The 27,848-nt window shown below is 35.7% G+C and overlaps 1 protein-coding gene across 4 annotated transcripts in view; it reads right to left on the minus strand.

Annotated features, from left to right (window-relative positions):
- Positions 1 to 1,372: 1,372 nt before the first annotated feature.
- Positions 1,373 to 27,848, minus strand: part of ESF1 (ESF1 nucleolar pre-rRNA processing protein homolog) — a 42,486-nt gene continuing 16,010 nt past the window's right edge. For 3 of the 4 annotated variants that reach the window (XM_062571558.1, XM_062571559.1, XM_062571557.1), the window contains exons 9-14: positions 27,330 to 27,491; positions 18,442 to 18,563; positions 16,448 to 16,538; positions 9,396 to 9,463; positions 8,352 to 8,498; positions 4,086 to 7,692 (exon numbers count right to left, since the gene is read on the minus strand). In XM_062571558.1, the coding sequence (XP_062427542.1) occupies positions 7,369 to 7,692; positions 8,352 to 8,498; positions 9,396 to 9,463; positions 16,448 to 16,538; positions 18,442 to 18,563; positions 27,330 to 27,491 (914 nt within the window). In that variant the 3' untranslated portion in view covers positions 4,086 to 7,368. Of the gene's footprint in view, positions 1,391 to 4,085; positions 7,693 to 8,351; positions 8,499 to 9,395; positions 9,464 to 16,447; positions 16,539 to 18,441; positions 18,564 to 27,329; positions 27,492 to 27,848 lie in introns of those variants that run through there. The other variant, XR_009957839.1, reaches the window with a different exon arrangement.

Genomic DNA, 27,848 nt, shown 5'->3' on the forward strand with positions numbered 1-27,848 from the left:
TTTCCAAGAATCTGGCTTACAGCAGTCATTTGTATTTAAAGTATATTTGCCTATGAGGGTGACTCGAATGTAAATTTTTGGCCTCCTGAGAAAACTAACTAACTTTGGTGGAACGTTTATATTCCCGTTAAGTATTACAGTGTACACCTATTTTATGTTAATACCAGAGTCTTGCAGCTAGTTCTGTGGACACCATCTTGTGCAGTGGCCCCTTGACTCAGTAAGCTCTGTGGAGGGGCATATGCCGCAGACTGCAGTTCCCCACTCCTAGCAGCTCGTTAAAGTGGCCAGTCTGGTCTTCCGAGTGGAGAAGGTGATGATTCACATGTGAGGCAGATGGGGTTCCATGAAGCATGAGGTTTCTCTCATTAAAGAAAACTATTTAAAAAAAAAAAAAACTGCTAAGAAAACTCTTTTTTTTTTTTTCCGCAAAGTCAAGCACTTGGACACCAAAATATAATGAGGATTGCTTCTTTTCATGGAATTTTCCTTGCTGACCACAGCTCAAAGAAAAGAATCCATTTTTATAACTGAAAATAAATTCCATAGTTGATGTCACAAGTTCCATACTTGTTTTTTCATTTTTGACATGGTTTTAGTTCCTAGGCGTTTGCATTTAGTTTCCTCATGCAGAGCTCTAAAATTCAGTAGATGAGAAAGATTTTACTCTTTATCAACCCACCAGTTTTTGAAGACATGGAAGTTTCTCCTTGACAACAAGTATGCATTAGGAAAAAAAGAGAGAAAGCGTAACTTGTGGGTTTTGGGGGGTATTACTGACCTTTTTTTTTCCTATTGCTGGCTGTCAGGACATCCTTCAGAGCAATTATTGGGGAGGAGCAGATGTAGGTGCTTCTTCCCTGGTTCGATCTCTGCTGGGGCTGCTCCGTTGTCACTTCTGCAGAAGTCTTTTAAGGAAAAGACTCAGCTGCTCAGGCAGTGCTGCCATCCCTGCCCCTAAATCCTGCGCAAGCCCAAGTCATCAACTCTTAGGGCAGCTCAGGCACCCAGTCCCCCGTGACGGCCCTGGCATTAACCAGATAGGGGGACAGGAGGAAGGTAAGCAGCTTGTGTTTAGGGGTTTTGCACTCTAGAGCGGTCAATCCTACTTGCACAATTTTAACTGTAATCACATGTAGAAGTTACTACCCTTCTAAAACAGTCAGTTTGCTATTCTTAGTCCTTTTGGTAACCACTTCTGTTAAGACTTACATTTTCCATGGACATCCTGCCAACACTTCTGAGTAGTGGTTCAGCCACACACATTGCAGATTGCAATGGGCAGCTTTTCTGTTGCAGCTAAGAGTTACAATCTCTGTCGATCTTCAACACACGCTGTCACAAGTCAACATAAATCACTACCGGCCTCAATTCCTTTCTTTTCTTTGCCCTAGAAATAATAAAAGTGAAAGGTGCAAGTGTATTGGGCAGAATTTCAGTGTAAAGCCATGGAATTTGTGCAGTGCCAAGGTGTGCGTGGGACACAGTCCAAAAGCATTTGCCTGTACAGGAGTGGCAACCAGCCTTTGGCTCGTGCATCTCTTCAAGAACAGGACAAGAGCAAGATTTGCCAGCAAACTCACTAGAGGCTAAAAGCAAAGTTGTTCAAAACTGGCACAGGCTCACATGTCTGAAAACGAGCTGGAACAGAGTTGAGTTTGGATTACTCATGTGCTAGTGGCGAGGAGGATATAAAGTAATAATGACCTTAAGTGACGTTTAATCTAAGTTGGATTCAGGGCCCATGCAAAAAATATTCCCGTTTGTAACACTGTGTGTCAAGCACAGAGAAAGTACACGAGGCAACAGACCTTTCTGTCACCTTTTCTTTTTACAGCAGTGCAGCATCGTCATCCTGCTTTTGTTGCTCTTCTTATCATCACAGCTACAAAACTGGTTTGAGGTATGTAACTCATGATTTAAGACAAGTGCAAAAGAGCCTACTTGCTCCCATAGTTTTAAATATATGTAACACAGATCGCCAAGACTTTATTTTTAAGAAACTGTAGTATTTTGGTTGGGTGCTTTGTTCTTCAGCAACACTTGCTTAAAAAATGTGCCGGCGCGACTTAGTGTTGTTTTTGGACACTACCAAATTGCCAACCGTTGCTATTAATTGGAAATAATACATTTAATTTCTTGAAGGAAAGAATAATAGAAAACATACGTGGTTCTTCAGCTCTGGTTGTCTGATCTTTTTCTGTTATTAAATAAATCAAACCCTCTTGTGACTTCCACTTGTAATATTAGATCTTTAAATGTCTGGCTTATACCCTAGCAAAGCCTCTAATGGCTGCCAACTTGGAGACAAACATCTTTATACCAGACCTCTCTAAGTTGCTAGAAAAATTGGTTATGTCTCATTTTTAACAGTCCTATTTTTTAACGTGATGTTTTACATAATTGCTACCACTTTTGCTGGTTACATGTCAATAATAAGGAAAAATAAAGTCACATTTTAAAGTTTAGAACTTCTAGGTGCCATTTTTATATTTAAGAGGAAGAGATGGTTAAAACCACTCTTTGGTTTGTTTACATCAACAAGGAGAACTAGTTGCAAGGAATTTTTATTAGCCTGGTTCCTGATTTTGAAATATTTAGGTTTGCAAATATATTAAAAAATGGGTAAAACTCCAGGGCCAGTAAACAGAAATGGTGCCACTGGTTGAACATTTTGTTTCACTGGGGATCTCCACACAGCTTCAGGGGACTCTGCACAAGTGAGACTGCAGTGGCAGAGCACAAGGACAGGAACACCTTTGGTTGGCCTTTAATAAATTTAGAGAGTTACATATACAAACTGTCTCTGTTTTAAATTTCTCTGCATTCAGTGCATCATTAGGGTCCTGAAGACGTCATCATCATAACTCTTACTGACATGCTTTTCTGAATAGAGCTGATTTATCGAACTGTGGCCTTTGTAAAACTATCTCTTTATAGCAAAAATTTTGGCTTTAATGATTCTTTTCAATTCAAAGCTAATGAAGCTTGCTTCAGCCTTATGAAGTTGCTTATAAATTTGTTTTCAATCTTGAGTAACTTAAAAATATTGGGAAAAATGCCATCAGTCTTACATATTAAGAATCATATTTACATTGATATTTATCACCGTTTTACCAAAATTTCTTTTATGACTATATGAGCACTTGGGATGAACGTTTAAGGACAAAAATACTGGTTTCTGAATTAATGCAAGTTGTGGGTAGCTTTTTAAAGCACTCACGTGAAGCACAATTAGCGAACACTAAACTAACCTTTTCCACAAGCATCGTACAGACTGCCAGGGCCGCTGGCAGAACGACCAGGCTAAGCGAGCAGGACGCAGCATGAGAAATCGCTGGACACGACGGATTAGAGCGAGGAAAGCTGACGGAAGTTGCAGGAGGGAGAGCAGGGTCCCCCTTAATCAGGTATTCAAATGATGTAAGCGGTGCTGCCCGGGGGGAAGCCGCTGGGCAGCCCCACCGCTGGCGGTACCCCAGCCCGGTGGTCGTGACCCTACACGCGAGTCCGACCTGCTTCCGCACTCACGAGGGTCAAAGGGAGCAGAGCGTCTCCTCAAACTCGAGAGGACCCTGCACCATGGTTCCCCCTGCTCAGGGCTGGAAGACGTCTACATCTGCCCACCGCTTCCTCCGTGTTCTCAATGACGTGTTTGGGTTTTTTTTTTTTTTTTTTTCCTTCTAAATAACAATTTGGTATTGTTATTTAGATGAAGTAGCCTGTTCTAGGAAACGGTCTTTGGATAATATAACCAAAACGGGAAGTCTAAGTAAATACAGGATTTACATCTAATGTCTTCATAAGCAAAGCAAGAACTTCCCATCTAAGATGCACGCTGGAACGGAGCCTCTACTTCTCCCTAAATAATATATCCCTTCAGGACTTAGCAGCTTAGGGGGCGAGGGAGAAAAAGGCAGCTGAGGAAAATGTAATTACCACATATTAAGCGTTTACATGATACTTGTATAAACATTACCATGAAAGCAAAATGATTTTTAAATCAATAGCTCTAATCACTGTCAAGTCTGTCCATATTTTTATGTATTTTATCCTACTATGATTTCCAAATACAGGCTAGGCTTCCTAACTGAACACATTTCAAAACATGTTCAGACACTTTAATCTGCCAAAAAAGATGGCCAACGCCTGTACACATGAGCAGGAGATACTTCATAATTTACAGCACCTAATTTGAATCAGTACTTAAAAGTCTTTAATTTTATAACAATTTTTTTTCAGATTAGTCCTCTAGCAAAGTTACTATACAGGACAGATACATTTCAAAAGTACAGATGGTCTATTTAAGGGTTTTACAGCACTTGTCATTCAGCATATCTGGGCATTCCTGATGAGAAGAAACTCACTGACACCACACACAGTTTTCCAGCAGTAAAGTTGTCCAGCATAGAGCTGAAAAAATAAGCACAGATAGAGTAAAAGCTACTCAGTTACTGGTAGGGAGTCAAAACAGCAGCCTATGCCTACTGTTAATACACAGACAAGGAACGCTCCTTTGCAAGAGCATGTGCATCAAATGCAGGAAAAACTGAGTTTTGAAGCAAGAATAAAAGCATACTTTTACAAAGAAAATACCTTCAACAGTTAGTCTTACCCCAAATTATTTTTTTTTTTTGGAAGAAACAGTTTGAACAATTACGAACTTATCCACTTGGTGAAATGTAGAGAACCGCTTCCATACAGCCTTGAAAAGAACAACTGAGGAGAAAAGATAGAAATCAATAAAAATCTTAAGTAACATGAATAACAAGCAACTGTCCAAAAATGAATTAGCATACAGCAGGTTCAAAACCAAAGAAGTTATTCACACAATGCATGGTTAACGCACGGTTAATCTGTGGAATCCATTGGCAAAGGATACTGTGGGTGCTAACAGTTTTCAGGCGTTCAGAAAGCAACAGGTTTTTCTGAGTTTGTCCATTGAAGGCTATTAAATATGAAGGTCCCAATACTGGCACAGGAAATCTTGAGCAACAAATTGCTGGAGGACAGAATGCTACCTGAGGAATAATATTATAAATACACCATTTTTTGTCTTCTGTTTTCGGCCACTGGGCCAATAACCAGGCACTAGGCTAAATGCATCTTTTGTCTGATTTTTGTTCCAGTTCGGTTTTGTTCTAGTCTGTCCAGTTTTCCACACACTTAGTACATTTTTCATAAATACAGGTCCTTCAGTCACCAGTACTTCTAGTGTATCCAATCACTCAATCTTATTAAATATAAGCTACTGTCTTTAGTGCATTTCATATTTGTACAATGTATTAGCCATACAATGAATCATACTTAGAAAAGCCTGTACAAATAGCCAGTATGTAAAAATATTACATTTTCAGTTTAGTGTCACTTTACTTCAATACCTGGAAATCACATTATAGTCTCTCACGTGCCAATATTAAGCAACTGCATTAAAGAAAACTACTTACTTTTTCAAATTTTTATTGTAAAATTAAAATTAGTTTCTGAATTACAAGAGAAGTTTGTCTCCTCTTTCATGGCTCACGTGAGATACACTTGTGTAACACTCCTGTATGACTTATACTTCCTCAAGTTGTATCTGCTGCCTTTTGCTTGACAGAGATGCAGGGATACTTCTCGAGATGGAATATTTCTGTCTCAAAGTATCTTTCCTCTCTTCGTAAATTTGCATCTGACTAAATATCATTATGTTGTTCTCCACTGTACAGGCATGTTCAGAGGTTACCCGGTGTTTCTAGAGATACTTAACCCTTTTCTCCATCACAGTTGATCAGTTCCAAACTTCAAAATGGGTTTGACAGGTCTTGCCATATTCCTTGAACGGCTAAAAGTCACAGAAGCTGGATCACAGCTATCCACAAAATTCACCACATTATCTTCTCAGCTTTTTCTGTTAGCTACTTGAAAATGAATCTGAAGATACTAGTGCAGTTAATGAAAAGCAACTACATTTTTAATACCCAAGGCCTACAAGTATTCAACCACATTACTGCAAAATATTCTTGCAAAAATCATCTTCATTTGTATTACCAGATTCTGTCTTATTGCATTTTGTCAGTTTTGCCATTAGGAATATAGTCTCTCATTTGCTAAATTTGGCTCAGTGATCTCCTTCACATATTAAGACATACTTCATGTATACACTAGTTTTGATTGTCTTTAGGTTCTAATTTCAGCTTCAGTGACATTCTTTGTTTACATTAGTAAAATGCTTTAGGAAGGAACTGTATTTTTTAACCATTACAAATTCTTTCAGTACCTCAATTCTGAATTTGTCTTTCCTTTTTGACAAAATACCGTGTTTCCATCAGCAAATACTTCAAAAAAAAAAAAAATAAAAAGGAAGAAAAGTTAGTCAAACATTAATTTCCACACTCCAGGGAAGAAAGATAATTTTTTACCTGTCTGTATTTAATTTTCCTGCATTGTTGATATGTTCATCAGTGACACTAACACTAACAGGGCCCAATGTCTACCGCTTCTAAAATTTTATCATCTAGATCTGCTTTTGACATCTTTTTAATACTTGCAATGCTGGGTGGAACTATATTAATGGGAATGCAACATTAGTAGCAGGAAAGAAAAAAATTAATACAGGTATAGTTTTTCTTTAGTTTTTTCTTTGAGTTTGTCCATTGAAGGCTATTAAATATGAAGATACCAATACTGGCACAGGAAAAGGATTCAGAAGAAAATAGTATAAGTAAGTGCCTCAAATTACTTCACGTCAATTTTAACCATTTATTTCCAGTATCTATTAATTAAACTCTCCTAAATTGCACCTTTTCCATTAACTAGTTCTCCATGATCCAGAACTCTTAATTTATTTAAAGAAAAATCAATGAAATGGAGTATATGCAATCATTTAAAAAGATGAAAAAGCTTGTATAAAAATTGTTTCCATTTTTATTTTTAGTTGTATTACTATTTTTTTATCCGAGATATGTTTACAGACTGATGCAGAATTAAAAATATTTTAAGACAGATTTTCTCTAACAATTAGTCCAAACTCTAATGCTTTGCAGTAGTATTTTTCTTATAAATACAATCTAATTATGATGATTTTTGTAGCCATCTTCAGCATTTCCAGCATTTTTGAGTGACAGCATGCTATAAAATTAACAGCTCTGAAAACATCAGATTTATACTTATGAGTTCCAATAGTAGTTTTTCATTAATAGTAAAAGAAGGTATTTGTTGGGGCACAAGGAAAGAGTTATCATGACTCTAGTTACTTCAAAACTCGCTGCAAAAATGAAGTGACTTTTCAGGAAAACTTTGGTCTGTAGGAATCAGAGCATACTGTAAGAATTTTAAAAGATGTTGTGAGTTAGAAGAACACAGACTAAAGTAAAGTCCCAGTAAAAGTTATTTAACTTTCTGCTTTCTCCTTGCCTGAAATTGTTCAGTTTTATTTTTGACAGATTTTATTAGCATAGATAAGGCAGGATCTATGGATTTCTTCTCCTTTCTATCCATCTTTGCCATCTCTGCCTCTCCCTTCTTTGCCATCTTATTCTCCTGACTTCTGCTTGCTTCCTTAAGATCTTCCTGCTTTTGTTCTCTTCGGCGAGCTTTCTCTTCCAAGATCTTTTCTACTGCTTTCGTCTTCTTGAAATTTGGATCTGAAGGATCCAAATTAAATAGTGGGGAAGTGAACATGGCTTGGAATCTTGTATCAGCAACATTAACCTGAAAGCAGAAGGAGAGATAACCTTATTTTAGGCAACCTTTACCCATGATAGTAAGGCTTTTAAATACAAAACAACACGAAATAAAACAGCAAAATACTGTGAAGAGGTTCGGAGAAGGACAATACTTAATTCTGACTTTTACATAAATGTAAATGCACTGAACTCTTGAGCTGATTTGGCTGGATGTGCTAAAAAAAAAAAAAAATTGTTTGTTCATCCTTACTGAAATAGCTCCTGTCACAAAAGTCTGAAGAAGGGTGGCAAGTAAACATTTGTACAAATCCTGTGTATGCCTCAATTGGTAAAGCAAGAAAAGGTTTGTTGTTGGAGAAAAACAGGCCAGTAGGGAAGCAGCAGTGGATCCTGATCAGAACAAAGTTACCAATGAGTATTTCATGCAATGAGTTGCTCAAGGGTTTGCATAAATACTGTCTTCTCACTTTACAGAATTTGATTTTGACCACCCCCTTCAACTTTGCTATTAGAATATTTCTCTTCTCTGAAAACAGCCTGCAATTCTCTAAAAGCACAGATCAAACGTTCCTCTCCCTCAGCTAGACTAAGGGAGGAGAATGATATGGAACCTCCAGTTATTTCCTGAAAACAGAATACTAACAAAATTCTAGTTAGGTGTCAGAATCAGGAGTCCACCATTACCTGGAAGTCATCCTCTAATAATTCTTTCTTTTTCATTAAGAGTTTCTTTTTCTTCTTGCTCAAATTCTGTTGTTCAACAATCTTTTTATAATTAAAGTGTTTTCTGTCATCATCTTCATCGTCCATCATAAGTAGGGCCATTTCAGCCTGTTACAATGGAAGAGGCCAATGTCGACAATGAAATGAGGTTTTTCATGAAAAAGATACTGCTACAGTGTCAGTAAAGTCTATACGATTACAAATACATACATATAAGTGAGTTGAAATAGGACTGTCAAGGCACTCTTTATTTCAGGCATCTCCTAACTGCTTAGTGCTTAACTGTTCATCCATAACAACATTCATTTAACATTTTGAGGTATAATATTAAAAACCTCTTTTCCTTATTTCCTCTTTTATTAACTATTAATAAATGCAAATATACACATTCAACTATGCAACATATACTAATAATCTAGCTTGATAATTGTACACTCCAACTTAGAAATCATGAATGTATATAATTTTATAGCAATATTCACACTGAAAAATGAAAACTAAATTGTTAATACATTTACTTAACTTGTTCTGGAAAAGAATGGAAAGCAAACATAAAATAACTGGAACAATTCAATCTTCAAGATTAAAAGTCAAACAGCACAAATGTTTCATACTATGCTGATGTTAGAAGTAAATGTTCTGCACTGTCCCAACATGCAAACAAACTGTTATAATTTTAAAGCTAGAGGGATCTATGGGGTCATTATGGTTGCCATGCCCTCACATTTCACTGTAACCCAATTCTATCGAGCTATGTTCAACTATAATATAACTCTTCCAGAAAGTTATCCTGTTTTAATCTGAAAACATCAAGGCACAGATGATCTACCAGTCTTCTTAGGTAATTTATTCCAAAACCTCTCACTAGTAGAAGAGCACAAGTTTACTGTATTGCTGTTTATAACTATCCTATGAAATTATCTAGTTCCACTCAAACATACGTAAGTATTTGCAGAATTCAGACAATTCAACATCTTTAATCCTTAACATTTTAAAATGCTTTACCTTCTGGTTTTCAACTTCAGTTTCATCTTCTGCAGCACTTTCAGTTGATTTTGCCTTCTTCCTTAAACCTGAGAGCAAAGATTGCATACACATGGTTTGTTCAAGCTTACACATGAGTGCATAATTTACCTACTATGAGCAGAACTTCAAAGCACATCTCTTTTTCTTGTAGTCAGTATTTAAATGTCAAATGCAGAGGAAAAACTAAAAAATTAAGAAAGATCAGCTAGACTTAAGAGTCATTAAATATTTGCTCACTATTAATTTAAGGAGAGAGCAGTATTCAAATGGCAGAAAGAAATCATTTGGCTAAATGATTTTTTCTAAACAGTTAGGCAAAAAAAGGTTTTACCGTATTTTTCATACAGCAGTAGACAGGAGTATCATAACAGTCAAGCAGTATCATAACAGGCAAACATGTCTCCAATCCCAAGGTACTTTAAAGACAAATTGGTTTATACACTCATAAATGTAACTAAAGTGTCCTCAGTCCTCAAATCATTCACTTGTTTTACTCTAAGTTTTAGTACAGAATGGAACACTGTAATAAATACTTCAGGAGAACAAAAAGCAGATCTGCAACTCTCTTCTCTGTGAAAAATAGAAATCTGCCAGCCAAATGACAAAGTACAACAGATAAAAAATAAAATAGAGAATGAAACTGCTTTTTAAATTAATATACAAGATTAAAAGACTATTGTGCTGTTAGCCAAGCAAGAACAGAATTAGGGGAATAAAAATATAATTTACTCTGTTCAGCATGAATATTCTTCTAATGAAGATTTCTTAATTTCTAAGAACACATTTTAGATAAGAAATGCTAATTAGACAAATGTAATGAATAGTAACAGCATAAAACAGTATTCATAACTTAAAATGAAAAAAGCACCATTTACAAATCCTTTGAAAACAAATCATTCTCTTTGGGAAGCCTGTAGACCTAGATCAAGAAGGAACAGAGAAAGCAGAAGGCTTCCTGACCTGAACCACACACTCTGACCTTTGAGCTTGGAGTTACATTCCCAGGCAATTTATTGTAGTCCACTGAGGGTATTCTTAAGGAAGATATTTGGCTCCATTTTATTAAGCCAGATTTGTGCTCAGACTAGAAATACAAATATGCCAAAAAACCGTCAAGTTATATCACTAAGTATACTCTGGAACAGGACACATTTCTTAAAGAACATTTTTTCCTCTCTTGACTACTCTCCTGACTATTTCTAAATGGATTCCAAGCTTGAAATGGATTTCTAGAATAGAACAAAGAAACCACTGCCACTAAACTATCCAGATGAATAATGTCATCAGGTCAAGTACTAAATTGTTAATTTAATGCTTTCAGAAAATGTACAGGAAAAAAATCAGGTTCAAGAATAACTGTTTACCTAACTCATACAATGTTAATTTAATGTGTAGGAGGGAAAAACAAATTTATATAAGACTTCAACAAATTTGAAGTCTTTTCTATCTTCCCAGAATTGGGTAAACCAGTGAAAAAGAAACAGGGCATGAGGATGCTAAGTAGAGACAATGATTCTAGAAGATGAAACTCTTCTCCCTTCTTTCAAAGGCCAGTCCTAAAGCTGTCTTCCCTCTTCTTCCCTTAAATGTTGAACCATAGAAGTAAAGACAGTTTATCTTTAAAATCTGTCACAGGACTTGTGTTGCCTCAACTGCAGGTGAATCAGGGGCCAGCACAATACTAAGCTACTTTCTATGAAAAAAACACCAAAAACTAAAGATAAAAAAAAAAAAAACAAAAAAAAAAAAAAAACTCTGACTGCTTAGGCAGCTAACATCTTGGGGCCTGAAATCACTCTTTACACTAAAACCTTTTCCCATCCTACTGACAAGCATTTTGTTCTAGAATTGACAAACGCATCATTTTCTCTTTCTTTTTAACATATTCCTAACACATTTCCTCTCCCCATATGCACATTCTGAAGATGCTTTTCCCCCCTTTTGCACACAAGTGTAAAATCTATGGGGAGTCCTCCTCAAGCTGATGCCAAACCCTCAGAGTTTTCAGAATTTACCTGCCACCTAGTCTGATCTCGTCTAGCCCTACTGCAGCAGATGCTTCTCTTCAAAGCTATGCAGAACCAATAGCTGCCACAATCTGGGAGAAAAGCTTCTAGTCTCTGCTGCAAGCTCCCAAAACTGTTTAGCTCCTTCTCAGCTCAGGAATTTTGTTTACCACGTTCATTTTGCACATGAACAACTTTCCAGCACTAACAGCAAAAGACCAATCATCATTTTGAGACTTCAAATTCAGAGACTGACTCAAGTCCAAACACCGTTCTCACGAGGTCTCTCATCTACCTTGTCGAGCACCTTGAAAGTCAGCCTCAAAAGCCTTGCAAAGACACAAAGGAAATGGGCCAGTTATGCAGCTAACCAAGACCTTTAGACTTTCTACACAAATAACCAGATTCTGCTGTTAGCCTCTTTTGTCTCCATATAGTCATACTGATACCTTCCATCATTAAAAAGCTATCAGTTTTTTTTACATCTAGTAAATTAGACCATGAGAAAGCATCTAAATGGCAGAGCAGACATTTAGATTTGTAATAACAGTAGTAGGACAGTAAAAAAAAAAAAAAAAAAAAAAAAAAGTTCCAATTGGGAAAAAAATTCTTTGTGAAGAATTGTATTTTCTTTGGACAATTATAAAGACATCTAGAAAAAACCCTCAAAGCCATTTTAAAATATTAGGAAAAAGACGTGCCTTATTCTTGAAGCCTGCTGAATTTCAAGCTGTGTTTGTTATATTTATTATCTAACTTGGTTTAAAACTCAGTTACAGCTCATCTATGCAGAATGTATTTACAGTTTAGTCATAGATGCTAATCTATGCTAAAACCATGCTATACAAAAGCATAAAATTACTGTTAATCACTTTGCCCAGAAATCATTAATTGTTATCCAACCATGATAAAAACCAGAATATTTCTAGCATACAATGAAATTCCAATTTCTTTCCATTTCCTATGGCTCTCATTAGAAAACACATTCACTCCCGCTTTGCTTATATTACTTTTTTCCACAAACTTCAGCTGACATGTAAACAATACTTTTGTCTTCAGCTGCCAAAAAATTAGTCCTGAAAGAATAAGTCAGATATCTAAAATATATCCATCCATGGAAAATTTAAGAATGTTTTTGGCTAACAAAATTCAATTCACATTTGATAGCTACAAGCTCTTTTCCCATTTGGTAGGAAATTCGTGACTAACTCCTCTATCAACAAAAATTCAGTACACTCTTTATTCTGTCAGGAGATGAAATTAGTAAATTACCTAAAGGGTCCAAGGTAATCAGATTTCAAATTGGCATTAAAATCTGTCCATTTCAATTCCATTACAAAACACAATATTGAAAGATGGGATGGTTGCACAGAGAACATTATCCTTGATTAGTAGTGTACATCCACCCACAAAACTGGATTTTTCTTTTCAGCATCGCATGGATTTGTTTGACTTGCAAGTTTCCTTTGTACCTACGCTTTTTACATTATGTTAGTAACAGGGTGTGTAACTGAAAATCTCTTTATTGGAAGTCTTTCCAAACTCTTCAAAAAACATAGCAACTAGCAATAAGATACATTATGTTCCTGTAGGTTGCTTCAAATATGAACTAGTATTAAAGAAAGTATATTTAAGTCCTATACAAGTAAATATATATATATATATATTATACATACATACACACACACACATATATATTCCTTTTCTTCAAAAAAAAAAGATTTAACAGAAATTATGTTTAATAGATGTAGCTGTTCTGAAGCAATTGACAGATTTCCAAAAGCAGGAGGTTGCTGTCATGTTAATAAGCAATTGCACTACTCAGGTATTCCAACAGTTTAAGTTAAAATAGTCATTCTGTAATGCACAGAAGTGTTTTATGAGACCCCCAAGGAAAAAGACACACTAAGACTGAAACTTGCCAAGCCAAATTACAGATTTACAGCTTTAAAAAAAAAATATATATATATATATATATGTTAATATAAAACAAGAGTGGCAAGCTATTATTTCCTGACAATACTAAACTAAAATGAGGCTGCTTAAATACAACCTAAAGGCTCATACACATACAGTGGTTTACATTTTAGTCCATGGTACTACTGAAAAACCTTTAGGGATTATGCACATACAAAATTATGTCCAAAGAAAACACTGGTATAAATTTCACAAGTGCTAATTAGCACACGCTTACATCCCACGTCTGCACTCGATGGGCATAACAAGCACAAGGAATTGGCTTTACCATGCCTCTCCTGAGAGGAAGCACTCCACATCGTAAGAATCACTGCCTGCTTTATAAATGGTTTTCTGGAACAGAGACAATTCTAGCAAATACATGCATGAGTAGACTTCTCAGAACTTCTGTTTTTTTTCATACCACTGTTCCTCGAATAGGCTGTTTGTCTAACACCTCCTTACAATCTAGCTTCCCTCTAGCTCCTTCAACTTGTCAAAAACTAACTTACACAGACCCATACACGGCACAGGGAACGAGTCAACCTGGCCCACTCCAAAATCCTAACAGCTCTACTGCGTCCTCACTGTTTCCGCTCTGGTCCACCTGAGTCTGCAAACATGACCCGTCATATATTGTTTCAGGATAATTTAAGATCATTTGGCAGTCAGTTTAAGGGAAAAATTTCAATCTTTCAGGGAAATTGTTGAAGGCTTATGAAAAATTATGATTATTCAAGTTATTACTGCCTGTACCCTAGATACAAAGCTGGCAGAGATACAGCTTAGTTCAAAGAACATCATAACTCCTTTTCCCCAACTGGATAAGCTAGCTGTGCTTAAAAACAACCCCAGTTATGAGAGAGAGGTTGTTCTGGGTAAATTTGGTGAAAGCCAGACAAGGTTGTAATCATGTAATCATCATTAAAATGTAATCATCATTAAAATCATCATCATTACAAAGTGTAATCATCATTAAAATGTCAACTGACTTGCAGTCAACCACTGTACTCCCCCTTTAAAACTGTTCCAAGGCTCAAAATATTCTGTTTTTCTCCTCCTCAGTAGATCATTAAGTAATCTTGCAAACAAGTTTTACTTGCATAACCTTTATGTCTGTTTTACCATCCCTACGCATGGCAAGACTCCATGCACACCAGAAGTCCATTCCCCATATTATGGGCAGAAAGTTTAAACTGTAGATGGGATCATTCTGTGCTGAGCCCCATCACAACGCAAAGAACTTCTCATATAATGCTGAAGAAACCGATTTTTTAGGATATTTTGCATGAAACATCAAACATTACTATAAGAGTATCTACACTTTTTTGCTAGTAACAAAAATAAGCAGCTGAAGAAATTAAATCTTCCCAATGGTTTCTGAAATATCCTATACGTGACTCACCTATCTACTTGCTAGGAAAGTGAGGCAAAAAAACCAGCATTGCACAACACCTTATATTGTGATATTCCCTTTAAAACATGAATAGGATTCATCCTTATTGTTCTATACTTCAAAATAATTAAACATATAGATAAGCTCATTAAGAAATAAATAAATCCATGTTTTTTCTGAATTATTTACTTTCTCCTAATACAAACAATCAGGATATAAGCCTATGCTGGCTGGTTTCAAATTAAACCAAGTGAATTCTTTTTAAATGCAACCTGAATGTACACTGCTATACTTGGAAAAAAGAGTTGCGATTATCTGTAAATCTGTTGCTACTTTTTAAAAAAATATACAATTCCATGAGTCATTCTTAGGCTTTGGCTCCTGGAAGGCCAGGAGGTTTCACTTCCTGATTATCCCCACTACAAAACCTTAACCACCAAAGTTGTAGTTAGAACAAATTTGCTATTACCACAGCAAAAGCTAAATTAAATACTGGACCAAGAAGCTTGCAAAAAAGGTATCCTAGAAATCCAAGCCAGACAAGTTATTTCCTAAAATACTACATTTCAAAATAGCTTAACACTGTCTTGATGTTCATATTATCATGCTAAAATGAATTCCTTAGACTGAAACTAATAAAGGAAGTCTGCTATCTATTTAGTATTAGATCATCGTAATTCTGAAAACTTAAATAGTTTCTGTTTTCCATTTAAGTAGGCTACGTGCACTAAAGGTCTGTTTAAAGAAAAATAAATCATATATTCAAACTGTAAAAACTTTTTAAACTTTTCAATTAAAAAAATACCATAGATATATTTTAAGCTTATTATTTCACCATTAGGGTTTTTAGGTAGCCAGACTACACTAGTAAAAATGTGTATCAGACGAATAGCAAAGAAAATTAGTTTCTTCTGAAGGACAGCTTTTATAAAGAATTATCAGTGCAGCTGCACTATCAGAAATGTACATACATAAATAAAAAAAGTAGGAAGAAATTCAAAAGGTAAAACAATTTGCCTGAAAAAAAGATCAAGTTCTCATTTGTTTTAAAAATCAAATTTAACCTGGAATTAAAAAAAGGAAACAAAGAAAAAATTGCCTTTTTTTTTTTTTTTTTTTTTTTTTTTTTTTTTTTTAATTGCTAGACAAGAAGTATTTGGTTTTGTTCTCAACCAGGCTATTACCCACATCATCTTACTCTTTGCCATTATCCTTAGGGATAGAGCCACCTACCCTCCCAGACAGCCACCTGAAAACTTGTTTTGCAGATGATGCAAAAACATTTGACCTATTTATTTAACTGACTCAAATTTCAAAGGGGACCATAATATATCTGACTTCCCGTATATGTAAAAGGAAACAAACTTCAAAGGCAATGAAGTTCTTTTCCTTTGAAATATTTTGGGGTTAGATGGCTAGCTTGTTGCCAATAGACATCCCCAGAAGTTGACTAAACGATGGTCTCTGATGAAAGCTAGGAGAAATATTTTCTCTACTATTCCATGTACTACAATATGTATCATCACTGCCTGCAATTGTAGGCAAATAACATCTACTTTATCTCATTTTGAACATGCCATCTCTGCATTTATCCTAGCCTGACTTAATTTCTAAAGCTCATTATTTAAAGACAAGGCACATTTATTCCAGAAAAGTTACCTGTCTTGACCTACCTATTTTCCCAAACTCTTCAGCAAAGTATGGGTCACTCAGATCGACATCAGATGGAAGTTCATCTCCACTCAATTCTCTCTCAGCAGTAGCCTGTAACAAAACATAAACATTATTTCAATCAACATATAAATTACTACATAAGTTTCCACTGAAATTAAATGTTCCTTCTATTAGTGACTATGAACATGAAAACTGAAATATTATATGCTAAAATTCATAAAAATAGAACACACTAAAAACTGCAACTAAAGACAAATCAGTAATTTAAGAGCTGCTTCAAAGACTGAACCATAGAAGTTTTTTACGTACCCAAAGAAAGGCAATTTACATACTCAAAGAATCTTTAATAGATGTATCCATAGACTATAATGCACCAGCTAACCATATCAACAAATTATAGGATCAAATAAATAATGTTTACAAAAAAAGAATGATTTTAAGAGACTATCAGTCGCTACATTTGGGAAAACACATTGGAAAGTTCAGTAGATGGTATGGTTTTCAGTCCAAATGTGCCATAAATTAAGTTCAGGGTGTATATTCAAGAGGAAATCCTTTCTGCTTCACAAGAAGCAGTTTTCAAACTTCAGTGATAAAAATCAAAGCATAGAATGTAGCTCTGTGTACCTAATTATTAGGTAATCACTTTTATTTCCTACAAAGATCAACAATATAGCCTTACTACATAAAGTAACACACACTTCTATTCTTCACTACTTCATTACTCTTTCTGAAGAATGTATACCACTTCTATTTAAAATAAGAACAGTTACATACCATTCTCAGAATGGCATCACTTCCAGCTCAGGAAGTCACAGATCCAAAAGCCACTATGGTACACTAGGCAAGTTTCATTACATCATTTGCCCTGCTCCTTCCTAGACAAGGCTTCTGACTAAGACAGAACATAGTGTGCAAAAACCCTATGTCTCATAAAGCATCACAGCTTTGTTATGTCCTTATTTTATGTTCCACAAAGCTCTTCCAGGGGAAAAACTTGAGTAAGGAGCCCCACTTTATGCTCTGAAATTCAAAAAACATGAACCTGGATTTAGAAGGATAAATTCAATTGCTGAAAGAACTATGAAAACTCTGATTTAATTTATCAGACCAAATCAGAATGTTATGCTAGGAAAAAAAAAGTGCAATTTATTAAATTCGGATCACTCAACTTCTGAAAGATTTAAGAAGCTACTGATCAAATGCCATTTAAAACTGACTGAAATGGACAGTCTACCTTAAGTTGTAGGAATAACTCTTATAAACATTATTCTGAAACATGAATTCGATTCAGAATAATTTAAGAATTTTGTGAAGTTAGATTAGCAGCTGCAGTAAGGTTTTGTTACTTCACCTATTTCTGCACTTTATCAGCACAGGAGTTAGTCCACTTACAATTAGATTCTGTGCAGAAAGAAAAAACAACAGCAATTTTCACAGTGCTATAGGACCACTTTGTCATTAGTGCACAGAACTATTTACTATTTTTCTTTTGCAATTTTAAATTTGAGTAGTTCTTCAGGCATATTAATTTTTGGCTGCTCCTGCTTTGGGAAATGAAAGTCTCTACTATTTTAGACCAGAAAATTTCTAAACCACAACTATCATTCTAACGGTAACTTTGCACTGATGAGTTTATTTTAGCAAAAAAGAAAATTCCCAATGCATTCAAAAGTATATCAGAACAGTTAGTTTTTAACTAGACTCATTTATCTTTAAAGTTACAAGTTAAAAATCAACAGATAAATGAATGTTTTGCAAGCATATTATGTACGACCAGGATTACTCTGAACATCCTCTATCTGTGTAGGTTCGATAAGGAACACTCAGTCTTTCCAAATGAATGACCACTTTCCAAATGTGTGAATACACATTCAAATGTGCATTCAAATCTCAAAACAGTGTTGGAAACCACATAACTTTTTAAAATGTATCCAAGCAAGTAACAACAGCGATTTCAAAAACTGAAAAAAGTGACTGAAGCAAACATTACCTTTCTTTTTTTTTTAAGATTTCGTTTTTCTTTCTTCTTCTCTAAATATTTTTGCCATGGAGTTAGGTTGTCCTTTCCTTCTAACCGGTTTTTGACCATTTCTTCAGCACTTTCTTTGAGGCCTAGATCAAAAAATAATAAGTTAAGAGATGAATCTGAACTCTATTTTTTTTAAATCAACTCCCTTTAAAAAGAATACTCTTGTTTTCTTCTTAGCAAGCCAATGAAAACAATACAAACATTGCTCAGAGCAGCATTATTACAAACTGTATCAGTTTACAAGGATGATTTTTCAAATAAAATAATTATCCATCAAGAAACTGTACAACAGTCAGAAGAGTTTACTTATGCAATACCTGATCCCCAACATTCTTGCTGTTCCTCAGAACTGTCTCCTCTGCAGTCATTAGTGTTCAGTCTACAGACGCCACTTTTTAAGGATAAAAGTAACACAATAATGCATACACAGCCACCCTTAAGTTTAATGTATCTGACTGTAATTACTTCAGCCTCATCATAAAAGCACTTCAAATAGTGTAGTCATTCCTAATTTTTGTGAGTAGGAAAAAAAAAAACAATAAAAGATTTAGTGAGTTCGTAAAGATTCTGAAAAGTTAAATCATGACCAGAACGTACGACCATCTCCAAAGAGCTGGCTTACACCTCTAACCAATGCTGTCCACTTCATACAGAGTTACTACCGGTTGATACCATATCAGTATGCCTCACAGACACAATTAAAATTGATATATAGCATCTTCTTGATTGAAACTTTGCCTCTGTGATAATACTGTGAGAATGCCGCAGTATCTCTGAAAACTAGTGTATTTTCATCCTTTATTGTAAAGGAGAACAATAAGCTACTATTTTGAAGAATCTAAAGTCAAAATAAAGTTGCAGCTAAAACGTCTAGAAGAACCCAAATAATAAACCAAAGACTTTCTTGCATTATGTACTACTGTCAGAATATGATATGTATTAAGTCAAAGTAGGCAAGATAGTTCCAAGTCATCCAGTCTTTTAATTCTGCTATAACCTTTGGGACAAGAAAGAAAGAAAGAAATCTTGTATTTTCACTTTAATTTTAAACGATACAGGAGAAGAGGAAAGCAAACTATCAAGAGGCTTAGGATTTTTCAAATATTTAGGTCATATAGAAAAGCATAAGCTTTCTAGATTTAGGTTGCTTTTTTTTTTTTTTTTAATCCAAACTATTGCTATCAGAAAATTACACCCAATTAAAGACAAAAAATAGCATTGTTTTTCCTAGTTTGTATCTAAATAGATGGATAATAAAAGAAAACGCTTTTTAAGCCACAAAAATAGAAATGGCTATTTTTTATCTTAAAATATTTGTAATACTCTGAAATACTGAACAAGGAATATATATGCATTACACAATCTACCTAACTGCTCAGAGCCTTTGATTAATGACATCTATCTTCCTGCTAAATGGCTAGAAGTTTTAATTCACAAAATTATTTTTAAAGCTACTTAATATCTTATTAGTTTAATATTAGAAAGCTATCTTAAACATAACAAACAGTACACTCCTGGCATGACAGGAAACCTGGATTCAATAGTTTCAATGTAAATAGTTGGGGGGTAAGTATTTGTACACAAGAAGTGGATATTAAAGGCACAGACAGCTTGAAACAGATCTAACTCTCAAAGTAACAACAAAAATTATGGAATGTATAAAAGAATGTATTCTGCTATCATTGGGTACCAATTTAAATTGTAATGACTCAAAAGAAAGAAAAAGATGAAGCAAGAGAAAAACAATCCTCTTGCTTGGTTAGCCACGCCAAGTTACCAAAAGTAATTTTCTTATTTAGCAGCTATGTGATCTGAAAGATCAAAAGAGAGGAGCACCATGCTGTCGCTCAGGATTCTGCAAGGAATTGTAACCATTTAGACCATTAACTTAGATCTTCACTTCTTTGGTATCCTTTTGTTACAGGTATGGTCTAAGAGGAGCCCTCAAATTGGCATTTCCTGACCTACCAACAGCTGGAAAAGGTTTGACGGCACACTAGATGCTTTACTGAAAGAAGTTGCTTCTTTACTTTCACAGCATGACACTTTCCTGAGGGTCCTAGAAAAGCATACACCACAGAAACACAATATACTGTCTCTAAATAATTATAGCTTGATGGGATCAAATAGCAAGTTCTGAATGTGTTAGATTTACATTATACTCCATAATTTAACACAGACTGTCACTGCTTCAGAGCCCACCACTTGAAGCTGCGCAAGCATGCTCCAACCTTTAATTTAGCGCTCTTGTGAATATCCAATTCTAATAATAGTTTTTCATCACATGATTACCTTTTACCTTTTCCAGAAAATCTTAATCCCATTTAGTAGTAGATGACAATTAACATGCAGCTAGTCCATATTTTTTGTGTCACTGCTCAATTTATAGCCAATAATTTTAACCCTACTCTAGAAACAGAATGAAACTTTCTACATGATGTAACATTACAGTATTCAGTGGTGGAAGAATATCACCTTAAAAAAGAATCCATTAAATAACTGCAGTGTCACCATTTTACAGACAGAATATGTAAATCCAGAATGAACACTGAATTTAAAAGCATGCTGCATTTTGGGTGAAAAATTCCACACACTTCACGAAAGCTTTTTCCGAAGTCTTTACGTTATACAGCGTTTACGTGTTACGAGGCCAAGTCCTACCGATTTCAGATGCAGCTTACACATTTTCAGCCCTTCTTTACATTAGATAGAAGGTATCAAGATGGGCATTTACAAAACAAAACTTCACGATGTGAAGAGGTTAACTGACTTGCCTTGCCACACACTGGAGCAGAATTCAGTGGCAGAAAGAGAATCCACTTTCCTGGCAGAACGTAACAGCCTGAGCAATGAAACAAGTTTTTTTCCTCCTACCTTCCTTGCTTCATTCACCATACACTTTTTTAACTTCTGTAACAAATGAGCCAGATATCCTATAGTTAACATGCTCTTTTACAACAGGACTGATAGACCTTTGGAGCCTGTAGGAATCATGTTTCTGTTCTCTCCTCCAAGTCTGACCCTTTCTGTCTCTTCCTAATTATACTCGCTCCAAGTGTCTCTTGTCGGAACCCCTTTCCTAACATCCTAGTCCAGCTTTCACCTAACCAAATCCTAATCTCCTGTTTCTCACACCAGTTTTATTGCTCAGAAGTCACAGCCTGATCTCCTCAGATGTCATCGACTAGATCGCATTCTTTGTCCCAACTCCCAGGTTTGGCCAATCCCAGCTCCTCATCATTTCTTCCAGCTCTCCTCAGCAGTGAGGAATCAAAAACAGAGTTCATAACGGAAGAAAATCGGCAGCCTCATGGACAGTTCTACTTGTCCCTAGAAAAGCAAGCAGAACTGAAAACCTGCAAACACTGATTTCTGTTCATGTGCTTGTCTACACTCCAAAAATAATTCAAAGGCTCAAAAGCTGGTTACAGCATGTCTGAAATTGAAGTGTGGACAAGATCTAAAAGTATTCAATCATGCATTGTATGAAGAAAAGAAACAAGCAAAAAATGAGAAAGCCAGAATTAACAGTAAGTCGCAAACAACTACCACAACAAAACCTGGGTACTAAAACAGCAAACAAATGCAAAGCCATGATAAAGAAAAGGAAGGACATTATATAGGTCCACCATCAATCTGCTCAGTAAGAAATCACCTGATACTACCCAAACAAATATATGCAATACACCACTTCATCTCCAAAGTCAATGCAAGCAGATTCACCTGCTTCCCAGACATTGAACTGCTACTGCTTTGGATACTATTTTGCAGTATTTCATGGTTAAAATACATATGTGTATATATACATATACATACATACATACGTATAGTCAGGTAGCAATCTTGCAGATTCTCTCTGAAGAGAGTAAATACCTGATTAAAAAATATATGTCACATCCCTAGAAAGGGGAAAGGCAGGTGGAGGGAGAAAGCAGAGAAAAAGAGAGAGAGAGAGAGATCAAAATCTCAAAGGAGGTTACAATATTTTTGATTTATTTGCCTGGAAAATGGATTCATTTGATCCATCTGGCACAGAAGGACTTGGAGTGAAATACAGCCCTTTCTTGTGGTATTTGGAAGGCTCATGAAAGGCATTAGAGTTTCTCCAAAGATTAGAATGGCTTAGAAATGACCGTCCAGACCACTTCCCGAGAGTAAGAGTGTATTTAAGTGGTCAGAAGGTCTACAATTGCAAAAGGAAAAAGGAATTGTCTACTTTAGGTAGAATTATTAACTGTCCATAGAAAAGGCTAATTTGTACTACTATCTATATATTTAAAAAAATCAGTACAAACAAATGAATCCCACAAGTTTTATTTAATCCTCACAAATAAGGGCCATGAAGAGGGAGAAAGTAATACATATTAGCATGCAACAAATCATAGTTTAACTAAAGAATTAAAAGTACGATAAATAGCACTGTAACAAACCTATGTATATGGCTTCTCAAACGGCTGGGGGCAGGGAGGGAGAGAGGGCAGGTCAGAATTTTTCTTCTCTAGGCAGCTACTTTTGAAAATTTTTCCAAGTTTAACAACTTGCAACTGTCACACCCCCAAAAAAAAAAGGAAAAAAAAAAAGCTAAAAAGATATTCTTCTATTCTCAGGAAATCTAAACCAGCAAATTAATCTTGCATATATACCTTATCAGGGAAAAATAACTGTTGTAGGTAGCTAAAAGAAGTGGCTGGCAGAAATATTCTGATAACACCAGAATTTCTCACCTCCAAAGACAGAATAAGCCACTGTCAAGACATCCTACCCAACACAGTATAACTCCCTGAAAAAAAACCACCCGGTAGCCTCTCAGGTTTTCCACCCTTTTGTGCCCTTTACCCCTTCACTACCTTTTAGCATACCAAAGTAGAAAAAAACAAAACAAAACAAATACAACTAACGTTCACTCAGGGAGAGCCTGCAAAAGAGCACACTGAGTATTACCTCTCAAAAGCACCGGCCATCAAGATATGGCACCAAGAGCAGCAGCTAAAATATCGTGCACAAAGCTGCAGTGCCACCTGAGCACGTGCCCCACGGAGCACGTACGTCTCTGGGGAACCCTCTACTCCACACGAGCGTTTGCTTGCTCCGTATAACCGGTTACAACATGCAGTCAGGGTTCTCCACGCGCTTTGCAGGGAGATGATTGCCTGCTAGTCTCCTTTGGAAAAAAACAATTTCTCAAGTTTCTTTCACGCCTAGTTAAATATTTACATCTTATTCTTCCCAAAGGATTAGCTTTCAAGTTCAGTAAGAAAAACTATATGAAAATGGGCTGAGTATGATCAACAGATTCAACTGCAATCTTCTCCTCCTTCACCATCTAATGGAGCGTTGGGAGATGGACAAGGATGGATAGTAACTGTTGCTCAAATCAGATATGATTAAGAAAACAGATGGATGCTTAAATGTAACACTGATTTTGTGCCTAAAAGAAACGCACTATAGAGAGTTGGAACTACATCTAATTTATTTTTGCTGGCACTGAGGTTTATTTAAAACTATTATGATTCAAGAATAACTGAATCATTCACAAAGTATGCTTTCTATAACCACGTGTGCCAAAACTCAAATTTTTAAGTTAATTCAAATCTCTGACTTTCAATTAAAAAATTTCCTAGGTTTAACTATTGTAATTCTCTTTATATTAAACATTTGAGCAGGAAAATAACTTTGCAACAAGTGAAGTAGATTAAAGCAGAGCTTGATAATAAAAATATTTTAACAGACAAAAGCTAGTTTTGAAGAAGGAGTCTTAAGAGATTATAACAAAAACTATTTTTTAATTCCGCAAACACTCCAAGCAGAACATAATTAAATTGCTTTGAAATTTAAACGAGCACGTTTGTTTAAGGAAAAATAATGTAATATCTAATGTACTCCTCCTCTGAGAAGGAGGCATAACCTCAGCTGCATAAACTGCCAGAGTTACAAGCTACTGTTCAGCAAGTGCCGATTATGGTACACCCTAACAGCTTCCCCGAAAAAACTTCCCTTCCGGGTGTACGGGACCCCTCTCCAAGGAGAGGCCAAAGCATTGCCAGACATTAGATGTGGAAACCCCACGACACTCCACTTCTAACACTTTTATTGTGGATGGAAGCCATGCAGCTCATTAAAAGGATGAAGGAGGCAGAATAGGATCAAGAATCTGAACCCAGATTACAAACTGAACCCAGGTTTCCAAAATCTGAATGTTCTTCTATGCAACAGATTGGGGAGGGGGCATACATCTCTGTATACATCCTTATAACTCAGCTAGCTGCATTCCAGGGGCTAATAACTAATAGTGGTACAGACTGGCTGGTTTAACTAACAGGGGCAAGTGAATTCTTCCACAGTTTCCAGCACTTCTGATGATCTCTGATAATATCATAACTTTTTTAGGGTAAGAAATTAGGAAACACTGACATATACTGCAAAACCACATCAAATGCTATAAACTACCAATGTAAACTTTGTTGTATACATATGCAAATTCAACCTATCACTATACAAACAAACAGAAATTGTGCACAGGCTCTAAACAAAGTTAGTCATTTTTATCAGGATGGTTTTAACATCAGGCCTGTCAGAGTGACATGAAGGACGATGAGTGTTTAGTACATAAACCGCACTCCCTTCCACCCCCTTCTCAAGAAAGATGGGAATATACCAAAAGTTGCAGGAGCTTCCCAAGAAGGTGCAGTAGGGAAGGGGCTGGATTAGATGAAATACGGAACAAAGCCAATTTTCTAAAGTGAAATTCAATTTTCTAAAGTGAAAAGAAACAAGGAACCCCTGTACAAGAGAAATTGATTCCATCTCTACCACAGTTCCTAAATGTTAGTATAATTTACCTGTGCCATGTAAGATAAATTTTTAAAAGCCAGAACCCTTCAGCAAACTTCTTGCTTTCCCTGTGCTACTAAGTATCCTGCAGTCACTCTTAAAAAAATTTTGCATTCCCTCCAATGAATGATTTGCCCTGGGTTCTTAACTATGTCACCAAATTAGGGTGCTTCAATTTTTTAATTCACAGAACTTCATTCATACAATTTACAAGGTTCCTTCGTACATAGAAGGACAGACTATGTAACAAATAAAAGAACCTCAAATATATTTTAAAAATCAACACAAAAAATGCCAACCTGTTTTCAACCTGTTTAAAGAATGCCTGGCCTATCTATCTCTTTTATATAAAGACATACAGAACACATTCCTAACAACAAAACTTCACTTCTGCTATGGCTTCCAGCTTTGGTCTGAAAGGTGGCAACAACAAATCTTTGTAAAAATCTTATCATAGCTATTTATGTATGAAATCTCAGCTGCCTTTAATACTCAGTAACACAGTGAATTAAAAGACATTAAAGAAACAACTATAAGAATGCAAATACTGACACAGTGTGGATGGCAGAAGAAAAACATGATGATACCACTTTGCTAGTAGGCACTCATCAGATAACACATGATGTTATTTCCTCTAAAAAGTTTTGGGAGAATTCATGCCAGAAATGATTTGGATTATATAAGCACAACTGAAAGTTCACAGCAATTTTAATGCCATTGCATACTTTCAAATACCAATCAAAACCTAGGAATAAAATTAATTCATTCAACTCAACCGAATTCATTACAGACCAGAATAGGATTTTTATAAAGAGCATTTTCATTCAACATAAGATCTCCCTGACTGCAGAATAATATTAGTGTAAATCAGATCATTAAATATGCATTCTCTGCTAGAATTAAGATATCCATGGAAAAGGGAATGGATTCTAGTATGGCTCTGGTCTTACTATTTACAGTGATAGATCAGGCTGCATCCTTACACAGCCTCAGTTCCACATATACTGAGACTATATAGCAACTTGCTGCCCTCCAAAAGGGAACGCTGCTCTCTGGGCTGCATAATTCATCCCTTGAGCATTCACCAAATGCTTCTATGAACCTGTCTGGCTGCCTAACTCAACAACAAAAGACCCAGATCTTTTTATTCTGCTCAAGAGTAGTTCTCCATTTGAGCAAGTGAAATGAACTTACAAAGGGATCTAACAAGTGCCAGGGCTGCTACAGGCAGCTAGCATGAGCTCAGGGCCAGCAGCAAGGAAGAGAGGCCACAGCGAAACTTCTTCCTTTTTGATGTAGGGAGTTTTTAAACTGCATTAAATCTCAGGGAAAGAACATACCCATAAACAAAAGATAAAATCACTCTGAATGTCTTTTCTTCATGAAGGAAAAAATAGATGTTTTTCAGATCACTGGATGAGTTCTGCTGGGATGCTATATGGTGAAGTCACCTTTATGACTTTCAGATAAAAACTCAGATGCCACTAGATTGAACAAAATACCCCCTAAAAGTTTTCTTCCCAGTAGCTTTCATTCCTACAAAGTAGCCTCACTCGAAGTTCAGACTTCATTTTTTTCTTCCTTCCCTCAAGTCTTCAGCATTAAGGCAGCAACATTTTAAAGCAATTCTCCTCTAATTTTATGCTGTTTCCAAATCATATTGGTTTTCCTTTCTAAAAGTGTAGATATGTCTTCTGTTCTATGATTCTATGACAAACACATGAGTTCTATTCAAAAAAAAAAATCTACAAAATGATGAATGAAAATGCAAGCACAAGAAAGACTGGCAAAAACAAACTACAGAGACAACCCTACAGCTGAGAAACTGAGCTCAATCATGTTATTCCTTTGATTTTCTTCACTGTAATCCATCTAGATTTCAATTTATGTGAAAGAAAGTTCCATTTCTACTACTATAAATCCTACACCTGGCATTGTATCTGTATTAGAAGACTAGTACTGCATATCCTCCAAGTTAGTAAAACAAAATCAAAAACAAACAAACAAAAAAAGCTTACCTGGAACCCATTTAACCTCCATTTCTATATCATCTTCTTCCTGTTTTTTCTCCTTTTCTTGGATGCTTTGTAAAAGTTCTCTGTACTTGGCAATTTGCTCTTCATCATCTTTTTGGCTTTTCTTGGGTTTGTCACCTTCCATTTCATGAGCTACATCACCATCTTAAAAAAGGCAATTAAAGTTATCAGATAACCTCAACAAAATGACAAATTGAAATTAATATTTGAAGTTAGTAACACATAAGGCACATAAACAATTTCCAACAAAATATCTCAAATAATTTCATCTATAATTCCCAGAAAAAGTAACTAATTTTAGAATTTGCATATTTAACAGATGAAATTAAGAAGCATCTAAAAGAACAAAGAAAATTCATCCAAAGGAAAATCTAGACGATCTTCGTATTTTCAAATTATTAGTTGCAGAGTCCCTCACAGCACAGTAGTACCTAAATCTCAAAAATTAGTTCTGTAGAGCATTTTGAAAATATAAAGTGCTATACTTTAACTCAGCTTGCA

The sequence above is a fragment of the Rhea pennata genome, chromosome 3 (assembly GCF_028389875.1).
Source record: "Rhea pennata isolate bPtePen1 chromosome 3, bPtePen1.pri, whole genome shotgun sequence".
Lineage (NCBI taxonomy): Eukaryota > Metazoa > Chordata > Aves > Rheiformes > Rheidae > Rhea > Rhea pennata.